At 39.0% G+C, this 18015-nt stretch overlaps 1 protein-coding gene across 1 annotated transcript in view; it reads right to left on the bottom strand.

Annotated features, from left to right (window-relative positions):
* Nucleotides 1–5282: 5282 nt before the first annotated feature.
* Nucleotides 5283–18015, bottom strand: part of NTN4 (netrin 4) — a 159206-nt gene continuing 146473 nt past the window's right edge. The window contains exons 9-10 of the mRNA XM_075600401.1: nucleotides 16871–17041; nucleotides 5283–15966 (exon numbers count right to left, since the gene is read on the bottom strand). Of these exons, the coding sequence (XP_075456516.1) occupies nucleotides 15830–15966; nucleotides 16871–17041 (308 nt within the window). The 3' untranslated portion in view covers nucleotides 5283–15829. The remainder of the gene's footprint in view (nucleotides 15967–16870; nucleotides 17042–18015) is intronic.

Genomic DNA, 18015 nt, shown 5'->3' with positions numbered 1-18015 from the left:
TTGATCTGGGACTAGATCATTCCTGCTGACAAAGACTGTCATCAAGGTGGGACACTACCGCGGGATACCACCCCACGCGGAGGCTGACTCGTCGCGGAGGCTATCATTGGATCGGCGGATCCCTTGTCCGTTCAGTCGGCGCGCCTTGTACTTACATGTACCTTACAGAAAGTACACCTATAGTACAACTATACTACACTCCATTTAGTGGGCCGCGCGGTCACACACTTTGGGTTTGGGTTTGGGTGTGGGACCTTGTGGGACTGGGACTCTCTGTACACGGTGTGGGTTACACGGTGGAGGGATACAGCCATGTGAGGCGTGTGGGTAGTTGTATCTTTAGTCACATAGAGTTATAAGACAATATAGAGTCTAAGATATGTTACAGTAAAGGCCTTTCTATTTTACATTGTGTGTGTTCATTGTTTTTGTCCTGTGAGGGGCTCCTCCCACTACGTTGGGATCCCTCTCAGGTGGAGGCGTTGCACCAAGGTTGTAAGTATATCACCCCAGGCTCCCCATGGCGGAGGCTTAGGCCCCTGTGAGCCAACAGGTAAAGGGCAGCACCAGTAGCCATCTTGTTTAGGGGGAAACAGGGCTACATAAAAAGAAAACAAAAGGGAGGTTGTTGCCACCATATTCTCTAAGAATATATTTTTCGCATATGTGTTGCTATATTCATTCTTATTTGCATACCTGAAAATTACGGTAACTCAGCGTCAAATAAAGCTAGTGATACAAATAAACATGAAATCATAGACATCTGAATTAATCAGTGCTACTGATGCAATTGTGTGTGGGGGAGATAACAGGCCTGTTACCAGTGTGCCGGTACACGGGACTCGAGCCTTGCCCTGGGCCTTAGCATAGTTGTTGAGCAGGAAGAAGAAGGGAATGTGGGACAGTGATTGTTGAATCAGGGGGAGTCGGGAGGAGAAGGGAGGACCCACAGTTGTTTAGTGGGGGGGGGGGGGGAAGGGGGAAAGTCCACCAGGCCCAGTAGTCCCAGCCACCCGTCCCTGGTTGTCGTCCAAGCAGAAAATGATTTAACTCCTTTGTTGCCTAAGGCTACCAATGCATTACAAAATAATGTTGTGTGCTAGCCTGATATTGGCAGGTGTCGGGGTTCAGTGAATAGCAGGTGAATAAGTCATTTGTTGTTAATTCCTCATTTGCATGCTCACTTGCATACAGACGTTAAAAATAACGGTGACATATCGCCGTGATAAAAAGAATATTACTACGTTACAACAGCAATCCCTCCAGCAGCCTATATGTGTTTAACTCACAACGTGTTAGTATCTTGCCCCTGAGCTCTACTAAAAAAAAAAATAGAAATCGCAGTGAAGCCATTTTTGTAAATGATCGACCTTTCGTGAACCCCCCCCCCTTAGTTTCTAGAAGGAAAAATTCAACATACTGTGGCCCAGATATGCTAATCTCCGTTAAATCAGGAAAATAACGTGAGGTTAAGCAAAATATTAACGGACATTATATTCTCTGAGTTTAACGAATAAGCTAATTATATGCAAAAACAGTGTCCCTTCCCCAACTCATTACCATATGGGAAAATTAGTGCAAATATACGCGTCGAAATCAGTAGTGTAAGGTCATTGACATTCAATTAAGGTAACTTCTGCGTTGCTTGCCACCTACCACACTGCCGCATAACAAGATTAGGCTACTCAGGGCCTGGCTGGGTGTAACGCCAAGTTATGTTCCGACATATGTATCGTTGCGTTATTTCCCAGTGTTAACATGAACGACCGGTAGTGGATATGCAATGTTAGGATAACACCACATTTGCATTTCATTAACACTAATAGTTATATAAATGTATCACTACCCTATTTGAAGGAGTAAAACTGAGCTAATGTTAGGTTATTCCCTTTGGTGCAGTGGGGCTCACCTGCAATCCTCACGACCCCATCAGGTCAGGTTTTCAGGATATCCATGCTTCAGTACAAGTGGCTCAATCAGTGGCTCAGTCGAAGACATGTCAAGGGTCTACCTTGACGTGATTCCAAGCTTAACCTGTTTTAGCCAAAAGATTGAACTAAATGGCCTATACTTATGAGAAGAATAAATACCGTATTGGCCCAAATATGGTGCGACTTCGCACATAATATGACCCTAAAGTTTCTAAGGTGTTCTACATGAAAAGTAAAAGGTGTTATTTATTTATTTATAAAATGTTTTACCAGGAAGTAATACATTGAGAGTTACCTCTCGTTTTCAAGTATGTCCTGGACATCGTTAATATGACAAATAATACATGGTTACAAATACAGTTACATAAATGAACAGGGTATACATTATATACAATACATTGCATGCACAGTTAGAGAAGATGTATACTATAGGCTTATGTAACAGTTACAGACCAGATTAAAATGTGTGACAGCCTTAGTTTTGAAAGAACTTAAACTGGTGGTGGATGTGAGAGTCTCTGGTAGGTTGTTCCAGTTTTGGGGTGCACGGTAAGAGAAGGAGGAGCGGCCGGATACTTTGGGACCATGAACAGTCTTTTGGAGTCAGATCTCAGATGATAAGTGCTGCATGTGGTAGGGGTGAGGAGCTTGTTCAGATAGGTGGGTAGCTTGCCCAGAAAGTATTTGAAGGCAAGACAGGAAAGGTGAACTTTGCGCCTAGACTCTAGTGATGACCAATCTAGTTCTTTGAGCATTTCGCAGTGATGTGTGTTGTAGTTGCATTGGAGAACGAAACGACAAATTGAATTGTAGAGGGTGTCAAGTTTGCCAAGGTGGGTTTGGGGTGCCGAGCCATATACTATGTCTCCATAGGCGATAATTGGCATTAGCATCTGCTGTGCAATACGCTTTCTGGCCAGCAGGCTTAGGGAGGATTTGTTCCTGTAAAGTACACCTAATTTGGCATAGGTTTTGGATGTCAGGGCATCAATGTGCATTCCGAATGTTAAGTGGGAGTCAAACCATATGCCCAGGTATTTAAAACTAGTAGCAGGAGTTAGGCTGGTGTTAGCGTTGGTTCTGATCTGGAGCTCAGTCACTGGAAGCTTTAAAAATTTAGTCTTGGTCACAAATACCATTGTTACAGTCTTGTCAGTGTTTAAAAACAGTTTGTTTTGGGGAATCCAGTTTTCGAGTCTCAAAAAGTCAGACTGAAATACGTGTTCAAGGTCGGAGAGGCTATGGCTGTGTGCATATAAGATTGTGTCATCTGCATACATGTGTATTGAAGCGCCCTTACAAACTGTGGGAAGATCATTGATGAACACTGAGAAGAGTGTTAGGCTGCGCATATAATATGAGTAGTTTTCAGAAGGACATTTTTAGGAAAGAAACATAGCACTATATTCGGACCAATACGGTATATAAAGGAACTCAATAATCTGTCACATTGGATGTGACGAATTGGGGCGTCCTTTTTTACCATTATATATAAACCCCCCTGTGCTAGATCCTTTTTTACTGTGCTTGTTGTAAGAATCTCCCTGGTCGTTTTAAGATTCATTTCAATCTTGGATAACCCACTCAGCTCTCAACGCGTGTATTTTAGTTGTTCCTCTTCTAGAGCAGCTATCCCAAAAGATGTTTAGCTAGAGCAGTGGGCAAGGATGACATTTGTATTCTCGTTGTCAATGATTCTTGCTATATCAGAGATATTCATCATTAAATGTATTTGGGTTTTTGCACTGTGTAGAATGGAATTAAGACCCAAAGCTACTAAATGGTACTAAACCTTAGCTCATCAAAAATCCAATGGAGGTGAAATTAGATTTAAATGTCTGCTAAGGTTTTATACCATGTAGTGACCCTGGGCCAAAGGCGGAGATTCACTCATCTCCCATACTAGGTATCGCAGCACAAGCCAGTGTTAAATGCCATTTACTTGCATAGAAGTTAACACGGTCGGGTGGCAATACTTAGCTTAGTGAGCCTCCCACTAAGTGTCTTCATTACTCAATTTACAGAGTTACAAAAGAGATTAAAATGTGTAAATGAGAGATTAAATAATAAGAAGAAGAGGCAAGGTTTGTTTATTGTAACATGCTGCAGACTACTGTAAATTAAATATTTAGTCTTAGTTTAAAACAGCTCTATTGGTGCTTTTGTTGGAGTGGGTAAGAACTTCCCTCGGGACTGAAAGTGAGACTGGAATTTTATCTCCATAATTACTATCCCTCCTCGACTGCGGCTTATTGTTCCCGCTTTGCCTTGACAAGCCTGGAGTTATTTGTGGAGATCCGTTGACAGTTACACAGGTTGAAGGCATGTAACAATACCTGTCTGACACATGCATGTTAAACAAAGCTGTCATAAATCTTTATGTTCCACTATTATACGACCTGGAGGACTACAGCTCAAGTACTTTTACGTTTTATAACATGGGAGGGTGGGGGTGGGGAGAGAATTTTGTAAATTGTATTCGAAGGCAGGAAAGAATTATTCTCTGTAACAGGGGCAACCAATGTCATACAAAACCATATGTATTACCTAGAACTACATTTCTCTAGTTACCTGCATGGCTGAAGATATTTAAAATAAGTCCCACTCAGAAGTCAGAATTATCCCATCACTGGCTTTATTTTTTTATTTTTTTCAGAATTTGTTCTCCAAATCTCACTCATTTGAGTCCTGGGATACCAAATCGTTTGCAGTGATTCGAAAGCCTAACCACAATAAAAACAATGTCAGACAAAAATTAACTGCATATATGTGTGTTTTCAAGGGATTTGATTTTCTGTATGAATAGGAAAGATCCCGAAAAGATCTAGCAATCAAAATGAGAAAAAATGTCTGTCCTAAGTAGGTCTACACCGAGGAGATTTTTTTTTTATCATGTTGCTACCATGTTGTATTTTCAGCAGTAACCTGCCAAATGCTTCCATTATCATTAATTGACCTTCCCTTCCATGCTTGTTCACTGAACATTTGAATACATTACGTCCCACCCAGAAGTCGTTCATAACCGCTTGTAAATGGTTACTGCTCTGGACTGCAACATTTCTATATTTACCTTCATATCCCCAAGCTCACTCCATTTACACTATATTTCCAATATGTTCTCAACTTACTTGAGATTGTTCAGCTCACTCAAGATTCGGCATGTGACTTGACGTCTCTGTACTAGACACACAAATAGAACATCTTTCTAATTAACTTGCCTCTTGTAATGCCTGGTACGTTTGCCATGTATAAAATGGGCTGTGTCAGTCAAATAATAGCCCGTGAAATTATTAATAATAAAATACAGAAATATTTGTATTTATTACAGCACATCAAAGTGAAGCCCCAATGTATTTTACATCAAATACCTTTTATTTATATGAAGACAATATAAGACACACAGGAAAAAGAATATAATGTTGTGTAAGTCCACAGGACTGGGAAGAAATACAAACACTACATTTAATATTTGTAACAAGAGACATGTCAGCATTGTGTAATTAGCAAACACATATATAAATATAGCCAAAGAAGGATGGTTAGCCATGTTGGTCATTTCTTCCGTGTACTGTAGTAACAAAGGAGGTAGAGGAAGTAGGAGGTAGGACCCAGAGATGTTCAAAAACTTGTAACATTTCAGCTACTTGTTGGTCCAATAAAAGGTTTCCTACCACCTACTCCCTCTCTCCTTTGTTACTATATATAAATATATTGATCCATGGAAGTTGTGCAAGGTGTCCATACCAGTGATAAAGCACAATAGGTGACATAATCTACTGTACTTGCTTCTTAATGAGTGGGAAGTATATTTCCAATTGAAACATGGCAAATATATTGGTGATATGGGGTGGTTTATTAACCTCAAAAGTACTTAATATTTAACTAATGTCACAGTGAATTGGGCAGTGTAATTGTTTTTCATTGTTGATCATTGAAAAGATGGCTTTGTCTCCGTTTATTAAACTGTGAAATAATATAAAAATGCATTGTTCCCTGTCTAGTCCTTATAATGTAAATTTCTAAGATCCTTGTACAAAGCATTATTCCATAATTCCAAAAAGAAACAATGTTTGCTTAAAAACAACTGCTTTGTTGAGGGCTTTACTAGAAGTTAGTTGGTGGTTTCAGTTCGTTGATATCAAGTAGACCACAGGTTCTCAAACTTTTCCAGAATACAGACCACAGTTGAATGATTATTTGGAGGACAACCTTACTCTTCTCTCCGTTCATCAACATATTTATACACACATACTGTACAACATATTTTAGAAATACTGTTCCTCTATTTAAAAGTGAATTTTGACAGGCCTTGGGGTTCACCACGAAATTGTCCAGGGACCACTGTTAGAGTTACATAGTTACATAGTAGATGAGGTTGAAAAAAGACGTACGTCCATCAAGTTCAACCTATGCTAAATTTAGACAACAGATACTTTATCCTATATCTGTACTTACTTATTGATCCAGAGGAAGGCAAACAAAAAACCCCAGTGTCATATCATCCAATGATATCTCATAAGGGGAAAAATAAATATCTTCCAGACTTCAAGAATTGTCAATCGGATTAATCCCTGGATCAAAATCCTTCCCCTGTATACTTATTTGGTATATCCCTGTATACCTTTCCTATCTAAAAAGATGTCCAACCTTTTTTTGAACAAATTTATTGTATCTGCGATCACAGTCTCCATGGGTAATGAATTCCTCATTTTAACTGCCCTTACTGTAAATAATCCTTTCCTTTGTTGCTGGTGAAATCTCCTTTCCTCCAACCATAAGGGATGGCCCGAGTCCTTTGTACTGCCCTTGGGATGAATAGTTATTTTGAAATCTCCTTGTACTGTCCCTGAATATATTTGTATATAGTTATCATATCCCCTCCAAGGCGCCTCTTTTCTAATGTAAATAAATCTAATTTAGCTACCCTCTCCCCATAAGTTAGATTGTCCATCCCCTTTATTAATTTGGTGGCTCTTCTCTGCACTCTCTCTAGTTCCAGAATGTCTTTTCTAAGGAGTGGTGCCCAAAATTGTACTCCATATTCAAGGTGTGGTCTTACTAATGCTTTGTAAAGGGGCATAATTATGTTTACTTCCCTTCCATTCATTGCCCGTTTAATGCAAGATAAGATCTTGTTTGCCTTTGCAGCTACTGCATGACTTTGGGCACTATTACTAAGCCTGCTGTCTACAAGCACTCCTAAATCCTTCTCCATCAAGGATTCCCCCAATTTATCCCCATTGAATTTGTAAGTAGCCAGTTTATTCTTGCATCCCAAATTCATAACCTTACATTTATCTGTATTAAACCTCATTTGCCAATTTCTTGCCCACGTTTCCAGTCTCTCCAAGTCCTTCTGGAGAGAAATTACATGCTGCTCTGATTCTACTACCTTACGCAATTTAGTATCATCAGCAAAGATGGAGACTTTGCTCTCGATGCCAACCTCAAGGTCATTAATAAACAAGTTAAAAAGCAGTCTTTAGCCCAACCTGAAAAAGTTCCATTTATGACAACCCTCTGTTGTGTGTCCTACAACCAGTTTTCAATCCAGGTGCATATATTATTACTGAGTCCAATTTGCTTTATTTTGTACACCAACCTCTTGTGTGGAACCGTATAAAAGCCTTTGCAAAATCTAAGTAGACCACATCAACTGCATTACCCTGGTCTAAATTCCTACTTATCTCCTCAAAGAAACAAATAAGGTTAGTTTGGCATGATCTATCCTTCATAAATCCATGCTGACTATTACTAATGATTTTGTTTTCCATTAGGTATTCCTGAATATTATCCCGTATTAAACCTTCAAGTAGTTTCCTCACTATTGAAGTCAGGCTTACAGGTCTGTAATTCCCTGGTTGTGATCTAGCTCCCTTTTTAAATATAGGCACCACGTCTGCTTTACGCCAATCTTGTGGTACTGAGCCTGTGGAAATGGAGTCCTTGAATATTAAATGTAATGGTTTGGCTATTACTGAACTTAACTCCCTGAGAACTCTTGGATGTATTCCATCGGGGCCAGGTGCCTTATTTACTTTAATTTTTTCAAGCCGCTTATGAACTTCTTCCTCAGTTAACCAATTGTTCATTAATATGGAGGTTGTGGCTTCCTCCTGCGGCACTACTATTGAAATTGATTCTTCCCTGGTAAACACAGAGGCAAAGAATGTGTTTAATACCTATTTTTCTCCTTATCTCCAATAATCTGCCTGCCCATCTCACACTGAAAGGGTCCTATGTTTTCTTTTCCCATTTTTTTGTTAAGGTAATTAAAGAACTTTTTAGGGTTGACATTACTTTCTATTGCAATCCTTTTTTCATTATCCATTTTTGCTAATTTGATTGCCCTTTTGCAATTTTTGTTACATTCCTTATAATTCTGATACGATGTCTCCGTCCCTTCTGACTTAAAGAATCTAAACGCCTCCTCTTCTTCTCCATTTCCTCCCCTACCTGTTTATTTAGCCACATTGGTTTTGACTTATTTCTTTTATACTTATTACCCAAGGGTATACACTGATAAGTGTGCTTTTCTAACAATGTTTTAAAGACTACCCATTTATCTTCTACATTTTCCCCTGCAAAAACATCATCCCAATGTATTACTTGTAGATTAGACCTCAGTTTATTAAAATCTGCTTTTCAAAAGTTTAAGGTCTTTGTTGAACCCAAGTAATCTGTTTTTTTTTGATAATTTATTTCAAATGAGACCATGTTATGATCACTGTTAACCAAATGTTCCAGGACTTTAATATTTGTTATTACGTCTACATTGTTTGATATTACCAAATCCAGTATTGCCCCTCTCCTGGTTGGTTCCTCATTAATTTGGGTCATATAATTGTCTTTAAGCACCCCCAAAAACCTGTTTCTTTTGTTGTATTGCTAATCTCATTGCCCCAGTCTATGTCTGGATAATTAAAATCCCCCATTATGCAAACATGACCCAGTTTTGATGCCTTCTCCATTTGCAAAAGTATTTTACCTTCCTCAATCTCACAGATATTTGGTGGTTTATAGCATATCCCTACAAACATTTTCTTTATACTTTTACCTCCACTGCTAATTTCTATCCACAAGGTCTCTACATTTACATTCCCTTCATAAACATCTTCCCTTATAATAGATTTTAGATCCGGTTTAACATATAAACATACCCAACATCCTCTTCTATTTGCTCGATCCTTCCGAAAAAGGGAATAACCCTCTAAATTAACTGTCCAGTCATGAGTTTCATCCCACCATGTTTCAGTAATGCCTATGATATCATACTGCTCCCTTGCAGCTATTAATTCAAGCTCCCCCATTTTATCTGTCAGGCTTCTTGCACTAGCAAGCATGGATTTAAGTTTTTTTTCAGCCTGTACTATTATCTTATCTGCTCCTTCCTTTCTGCTCCCACTTGGTTTAGTCTTTAATAGTTTTCTAGTATTATCTGTATGTACCATGGGTGTCTCACTGCTTGTCGAACTCGCACCCATTCTACCTCCATAACCCCTTGTTTCCTCTTCTATTCTATTTAGTTCGTTATCTGTTTCATTCCCCTCCCCCTCCATCCTAGTTTAAACTCTCCTCCAACCTTTTAACATTCTCCCCCCTAGCAACACTGGCATAGACAATTTAAAGTTGATCTCTCAATGTCTCAGAAAGTGACACACACAAATGTTTTGAACAGACATAATGCAATCCTAAACCAGATGAAGAAACCCTATCTAAATTAACCAACTACAGACACTAATAAATGCACATATTAAAATACACATTTATCCTACTAAATACTGTACTAGAAAGAGCAGTGAGCACCACTCCTTTTTTTAATATACAAACCCACATTTGGTTGGGGAATTATACTAAATAGAACAAAATAAGTCTGGCAAATTTGTAAATAAATTCCACTTTCACTCACTTCTATCACTGCTATAAAACAACAGTATACAAACACCAAAAACAGGAAATGGCCATTCAATAAACCCCTGCTGTTCCAATATACCGACTCACTATTCTTATTAAAAAAATAATAATAATAAAAAATAAAAATATATATATGAGCGCTATAGGTCATGTCTGTACATACTGTGCTATATGTATGCACACACAGCTGTCTCTTACACATACTAATACTGTACTCCTTGTTTTTCCATCCCTATACACCTATAGGGACCACATAGTATCCACACACACTTTTAGTTGTGCTACAATCTCTGACATTTCCACACCTACCCACACCATTTATATCCACTCCCACTCTACACACACCTTTTGTAAAGCACTGTATATACTGTGGGCTCTCCATTCATCTTTATTCACACTGATACACACACACACACACACACTCTCTTACATCACTTACTTTCAGGAACCTTTTGACACCTCTAGCCATAAAACACATCCACACCGGGGGAAGGACTAGTACAGATAACATTCCAAGAGATACTGTTTTTAAGTATACCTTTTGCTTGCTTCATTCATTGTAACATCGCCGGAAGAAGAGATCAGTGTATCTCGAAAGCTCGCACAAATAAAAGCATTTCATTAGCCACAGAACGGTATCATCTATTTATTTTTTGATTATATATATATATATATATATATATATATATATATATATATATATATATATATATATATATATGTGTGTGTGTGTGGGCATAATGCCGGTGTGTTTTGGTCTCTGTGCATGAAATGTGAATCAGTGCTAAGAAGATTGCACTTGCTATCCAACCAAATGACATCCTCTGTTTCTAAGCATTATATATATTTATGACATTACATAGGACATTTCTTAAGGCAATTCATAGGAACACAGAGCTTGAGGTTAATAAAAGTGTTAATAGATGTGACAGAAAAGACATAGGCCTATCCTAAAAAAAAAAAAACTAATTCTAACTAATTCTAACATTCTGTAAATGGAAAATGAATCTACAGTATATCTCTGAAAGGGCTTGCAGTTACAACATTAAAGGGGTTATTTATTGTGTCCTGGCCACAAAACTGGTCCAAAATACTGCATCACATTATATAAGATGAAAACCTCATTGGTTTCAATGGGAATGTTTTTGCTCGATACATTTGGTGCAATTTTCAGCCCACGTTTTGCAGTCAGGGGATTTTGATAAATGTCCCTATAGAATTTCAGAACATGCTGTGCCAGGGCATTTGTGCACAAGTCACATTACTTGAGCCTGGTCGGACAAACCAATGAGTACTGCAGTCCCCATGCCTTTAATTAGATAAAACACAATCCTTATGACGCTTGGAAGCTTATTATAAACCAGTCATTTCATGTTATTGTGCCAATTGTAATACTGTATTTTTATAACAAGATAGGCAGAGCAAATATTTATAGTCCAATGTAGTGGCCGACCTTAAGTAGTCCTGCAAATCTTTAGCGATTAAACATTCAGCACAACAGGAACTCTCCTTATAATTTAGCACACCAAGGCACCTATTCAATATACTATGAAGCGGATTCCATGTACCAGACCAACCAACTCTCCCTATATATAGGAGGGTGACAACTTTTTAGCTGAAAAATGTATGATTTCTCTGCTGTCTCCCTCAAAATAAGTCACTTGTCCCAATGCAGATGAATGGAAGTTTAAACAAATCTCCTGCAGTTCCATCCCATATCCCTCTGGTAGTTGTTTGCAAATGATGGCTAGTATGTCTAGAGGATTTTACTCCAATTTATTTGTATGGTGCTGGTATCTTCTGAAGCAAAGGGAAGAGGCTTCCCGGCATATACTGTAGAATAGGGGTCCCAAGAACAAATCGTACACAAAGAAAACTGTACACCTTGCACAGATCAATACCGCGTGCTGAAATAAGCCTTCTCGTCATATGATTCAATTACAAAAATAAGTTTGGAAATATTTGTTATAAATATACTCCCGTCTGTATATATTGTATTAATAAATCGTTATTGCCTATGTGCAAAACTGTCCCAGAACATTCCAATAGAGCAGGGGAGAGCAAACGTTTGCTGCTGCGCCCCCCTGTCTTGGCTGCCCCTGTGCTTGCGCCCCCTTCTGTCTTAGAGCTGCGTCAAATTTGACGCACGTGACGTCACGTCACATGACCCCGCAGTGTCATTTGACGCCGTGTTGCCATGACAACGCATCACACATCACGATAAGGGGAGTTGCAGAGGCCTCACTAACCGCCGCGCCCCCCCCCCCCCCCAGACAAATCTGCCACCCGCCAGTTTGCGCACCCCTGCCAGAGTATTTAGTAAGTGTAATTACAATGCTTTATGTTGTACATTATTGCTACAATGCAGTACTTGCCAATGAAAAATAGCTGATTATTCATAACAAGAATCATAGACAACAAGTGGAGTGAAGCTTTGATACACTTCTACCCCATTAGCCTGAGCCATTACTTAAACATTTGCATTAGAAACACAGGTAATGTAATTGTTCCTGTGAAAGGCTATTTAATTACGTATTCCAACCAGTGGAGAATTTCCCATATGCCCGGGCCTAGGGTCGCAAGATTTTGGGGCGGCAAATCCCCCCTCCCCCCCCCCCATATACAGAGGTCCTGCTGCCTTCCCCACTGATTGCCGGGGGAGAGCGTTGGCCTCTGTATAGTTCTCCTACCTTCTCCTTCGTGCCGCGCTCCTCCCTCAGCATCAAATGACGCTGCAATGTCACATGGTATCGCGTTGCACTGGCAACATGATGTCACACGGCGTCTCATTGCCATGACAATGTAATGGTGAGATGCCAAACATTGGTGAGACTGACTCAAATTAGAAAGACACAAAAAATCATTGAAAGTTGACATGCCTGTTTCATAGGGTTGTGTGTCAGGCAGACGTGCCATGTAGCATACTGTATGACTGATTCACTCATTCGGTGTCCCTGGCAAGTATAGGAAACTTTTTTTTTTTGGATTATTAGGTCTGATACATGTGTATATTTTCTGAACTGGGAAAGATATACACGTTAAAGAAATGTATAGAAAAGGGTAAAATTACACAAATAAAGGCATTGTTATGTAGCATGATCTCGTGTTTGCTAGGTAACTATTCTGAACGAAACGGTAAAATTAACATAAATAAGGCACTTGACACCGATGGCATGCACCCAAGAGTTCTTAAGGAGTCAAGTTCAGTAATAGCCAAACCATTCCATTTAATATTGAAGGATTCCATTTCCACCGGCTCAGTACCACCACAAGATTGGCGTAAAGCAGACGTGGTGCCTATATTTAAAAAGGAAGCTAGATCACAACCGGGGGAATTACAGACCTGTAAACCTGACATCAATAGTGGGGAAACTACTTGAAGGTTTAGTCTGGGATTATATTCAGGAATACCTCATGGAAAATAAAATCATTAGTAATAGTCAGCATGGATTTATGAAGGATAGATCATGCCCAACTACCTTTATTCGTTTCTTTCAAGAGGCAAGTTGGAATTTAGATCAGGGTAATGCAGTTGATGTGGTCTACTTAGATTTTGCAAAGGCTTTCGATACGGTTCCACACGAGGTTAGTGTACAAAATAAAGCAAATTGGACTTTTTCCGGTTGGGCTAAAGTTGTGAGTTGAGTACCTGAAGGATCGGTACTGGGACCCCTGCTTTTTAACTTGTTTATTAATTACCTTGAGGTCGGCATAGAGAGCAAAGTCTCCATCTTTGCTGATGACAGTAAATTGTGTAAGGTAGTAGAATCAGAGCGGGATGTAATTTCTCTCCAAAAGGACTTGAATAGACTGGAAACTTGGGCAAGTAAATGGCAGATGAGGTTTAAAAGAGATAAATGTAAGGTTCATGTAAATGTTTGGGAAACAAGAATAAAAAGGCGAATTACGTATGAAATGGGGATAAATTGGGGGAATCCCTGATGGAGAAGGATTTAGGAGTGCTTGTAGACAGCAGGCTTAGCAATAGTGCCCAAAGTAGCTCCAAAAATTCATTATGGAACTAGAAGAAGTGCAGAGAAGAGCCACCAAATTAATAACGAGGATGGATAATCTGATTTATGAGGAGAGGCTAGCTAAATTAGATTTGTTTACATTAGAAAAGGAGTCGTCTAAGAGGGGATATGATAACTATGTACAAATATATTTGGGGACAGTATAAGGAGCTTTCAAAAGAACTATTCATCCCAAGGGCAGTACAAATGACACAGGGTCATCCCTTATGGTTGGAGGAAATTAGATTTCACCAGTAACAAAAGAAAGGGTTCTTTACAGTAAGGGTAGTTACAATTTGGAATTCATTACCTATCGGGACTGTGATGGGAGTTACATATATTTTAAAAAAAAAGGTTGGACATCTTTTTAGAAAGGGAAGGTATACAGGGATATACCAAATAAGTAATCATGGGAAGGATGTTGATTCAGGGAGTAATCTGAATATTTGGAGCCAGGAAGGAATTTACTTTTACTTATGAAACATTTCATCTAATGATGTCACTGTAGTGTTTTATTTGCTTTCCCCTGGATCAATATACTGTAAGTACAAATATAGGATAAATTATCTGTCGTCTAAATTGAACTTGATGGACGTATGTCTTTTTCAACCTCCTCTACTATGTAACTATGTAATTATGTAACTTGTTACAGCCACTTTTTTACACTGCTTGATGATGCAAATTGCGGTAACACATTTCAACTTAAACCAAGACAGCTTAATACATTGCTGCACAGTGATTCATTGTTTGTATGATGAATTTAACATATTTATTAAAGTACTGGAATCATTTGAGGAGTTTGTCTGCAAATGTTAATTTCCACATGTGCAAATGCATGTATTTAATCCTGGACCAACTTGACCTAATATAACTGCATAACAAAAAAAAATTAGGGACCAACGAGTCTTAAATATCATTATTACTAGAGAAAGCATGAATGCTTTAGTGACCGAGAATAAAATTGCGCATAAACAGTACAGTTTGTGATTTATATTTTATAACTCAGGCATCAAGAATTAGTGATGTTTCATATAAATAAAGCTTTGAAAAACAACAAATAGTAATAAGAAAAACAAAAACAAATACTGTATTGATTCTGTTGCTTTAAGGTGTCAAAGGCTGAGTCCCCGCTGGCGCTGAGCGGGCGGCGCTTGCGGCGGTCACTTACATATATAGATATATGTAAGTCCCCGCTCACGCGGTGCGCCCGGCGCTTGTGCACACATGCTCACCGGCGCTTAGGTAAACAAAAAAATCTTACTTTCCAGCACGCTTAATGCCTCCCGCGCGCATGCGCGTAAATGCCAAGACACCCGGCGATCATGCTTGGAGCGCTCTCCAAGCATGAGCGCGCTCAGCGCCAGCGGGGACTCAGCCTTAGGAGTGCTTCCATTTTCAAACAACTTTTTAAACACCATGTTCTCACTTTAAAAAAAAAAACTGAAATGTTCACAATATGATTTGACAAGTAGTAAAGTGCTTCTTAAAACAAAATATTTACATTTGAACAGGGTCAGTTAGAACACCTTCGGAATATAAGCTTGCAGTGTTTGCTGTACCTTCAAACTAAAAATACATAAAGCAATGATGGTGGTAATTTGGCTGAAACCCATCTGTTTACATGTATTGCCAAACACTAACACCCAAGGGTGACATGTCCATACTACGGCATCTTCCACCATACGTGGATTTCCATAGGCTGCTTAGGTTTACCTTTCCACACTTCTGCAAAGAAGACATTACAACTAGACCTCATGGACATTTGTTGTGCCTGGTTGTACAATATTAATGCCACGCAAGGAGATGATGCCAAGGAATAACAGCAAGACTTTTCTGTATGCGTTCTTCTGGTGCCTACGGCGCTCGTATCCGTGTTCAGTGTTGTAGTTATACATTTAGTTCCAGAAGTCTCCCTTATTTTCCGTTTGCATTTTGTGCACTAAGAAATGCAATGTGCCTCCTTCTTTCCTCTCACTTGCAGTCCCGCTTCAACATTTCTGCTACTTTCCTTCCAAAAGCTGGTTTCCAATGCTGGACAAAACTCTTCATGTTGACAATCAGACGACCAGTCCGTACGTCCTCATACCCGGCTACAAGGTATTCCAATCCTGGAAAATGCAGACACAACAAGTGGTATGCAAAACCCTCAGAGTAAACACATATCAATTTCTTGTCTCTCTTTTTAGATCACGTTTTCATTAGATCTTAAGACATGGGTGATGCATTAAGCCCTTCAAACTCAGAGGCACATGCAGCAGTAACAAAGTTATTGTTATATAATGTATTTGTCAAGACAAACTGGTCTTAAATATTCCTTAATTTACTAGGTGGCTCTCTGCCCTTTGTCCATGTGTTTTTAATTCCTAGTTCATAGTTATCGACATAATTCTATCAAATCCTTCTTCCATGTGACTTTCCTATGTTAACACTAATAATTATGATAATTTGCCTAGCTGTTTTGCCATGCAAAGGGTTTGGTGTATTTTGATGTTTGACCCCTTACTTGCAATAAGGTGTATGAATCATTGCAATTTGTTCTAATACGTTTCTGCACTATAGGGGTACTTTGTTGGTCAACAGTAACTAACTGTAACCCATAAAACATAGCAAAGTGGTGTTGTTTCTGCTCTTATATCCCAATACAGGACAACTTGAATGTATAAGGGGATACTAGTCAGAAGGCTTTATCTATGGCCAAAGTACATACATTCTTGTTTTTGGGGATATCCCAAAAGGTTTATAATGAAGAGCACAGTGTAGAGGTGCAGTGTAAAGGTGCAGTCCTACTTAAAAACATAGAGTATCAGCAACACTTTCTCATGAAGGAATGAAACCCTAAAGTCCTAAACAAATGAGTACATACTGTATATCTCGTAGTATTGGTCACTGGACATTTTGCACACATTGTGAAACAACCATTCAAATGGCAGATAATACTGTACTTTGCATTCGTTCTCTCAATTTAATATAATTGCCCATTTAACTCAAGGTACATTGACAAAATAAACGTACCAGGATTAAGGATGGGACACGTGCAGCCCCTGTTAGTCCAGGATTCCGGGTACAGCGTTCTCTTTCCACGCAGAATCTTCAGCTTGGTCATTTTCAACACCTTTTTAATCTTGACATTAACCTCTGCATGGGAACCTTTGTCATGCGCTGACAAAATCTTTATTTTGAGCACTGTTGAGAAAACAGAAACGAATCAAATAGCAGCCACATTCCAACTCTCCCAAACACCTAGTTAAATTAATGTAGAGAAATGCTAATTGTTGTAATGCAGCCTATCTAAAAACAAATACACATGGGACTATGTATTTAGCATATTGCTTTCATAGTTGACAATTAATTAACAACTCCCTAAATAGATTTATTCTGTTAAAGTTAGCCAAGTTATATCCCAGTGTTCTAGACAGGCAATATTGGCTCAGAACTAGCAATTTGTACAAACAAAACCCATTAACAAGGGCACAAACGTGTTGCCAAAAATATAGACAAGATGCACGCTATGTCATTATCATAAGTGAGTTATGAAAGGTATTTGCTGCACTTTGGAGGTAAACCCTTCTAGCTGTATAACTCATCGGTTACTTTTAACAGCACATTTCCATCTGTTGGCAATGTGCCAAGAGAATAAGGATTGTTTGGTTGTTTTCACATACCAACTGTGTTTTGCCCAGAAAACATTGTGATTTGTATCCTCATTCTTGCTATGCATTTTATGTCCTAAATGATCCTAATACTGTACAGTGGAAACCCCTCCCACCGTGTGCTGAAAGGGTGGGAGACCCATGTGCTGCAAGTAAGATTTATGAAGTTGTTTTTTTGCTCCGTTTCTTATCTTTAGGGAAGATTAAATATCATTGCTCTTACGCTCAGGAAGCCGGAGCAACACGGAATCATAATTTTGTTTCTGCAAACACTGCCAGAGCGGAGCCATATTTCATGGACACGAGAGCCCTTGAACTTTGTTTTGCAGGTCGCCCTGTCTTTGTTGGGTGTGACTTATCTCCTGATCCACTCCCAGAAAGGAAATAGGTGCAGAGTAACAAATATGAAGGCTATATTACACATGCAAAGCTTCATTGCGTGGCAAGGGGATATATTTTATTCACAAATGGATATACAATGTCAAAATGTTATGTGATTTATTACAT

Source organism: Ascaphus truei, chromosome 5 (assembly GCF_040206685.1).
Source record: "Ascaphus truei isolate aAscTru1 chromosome 5, aAscTru1.hap1, whole genome shotgun sequence".
Taxonomy (NCBI): domain Eukaryota; kingdom Metazoa; phylum Chordata; class Amphibia; order Anura; family Ascaphidae; genus Ascaphus; species Ascaphus truei.
This window is presented reverse-complemented; position numbering and strand designations above follow the sequence as displayed.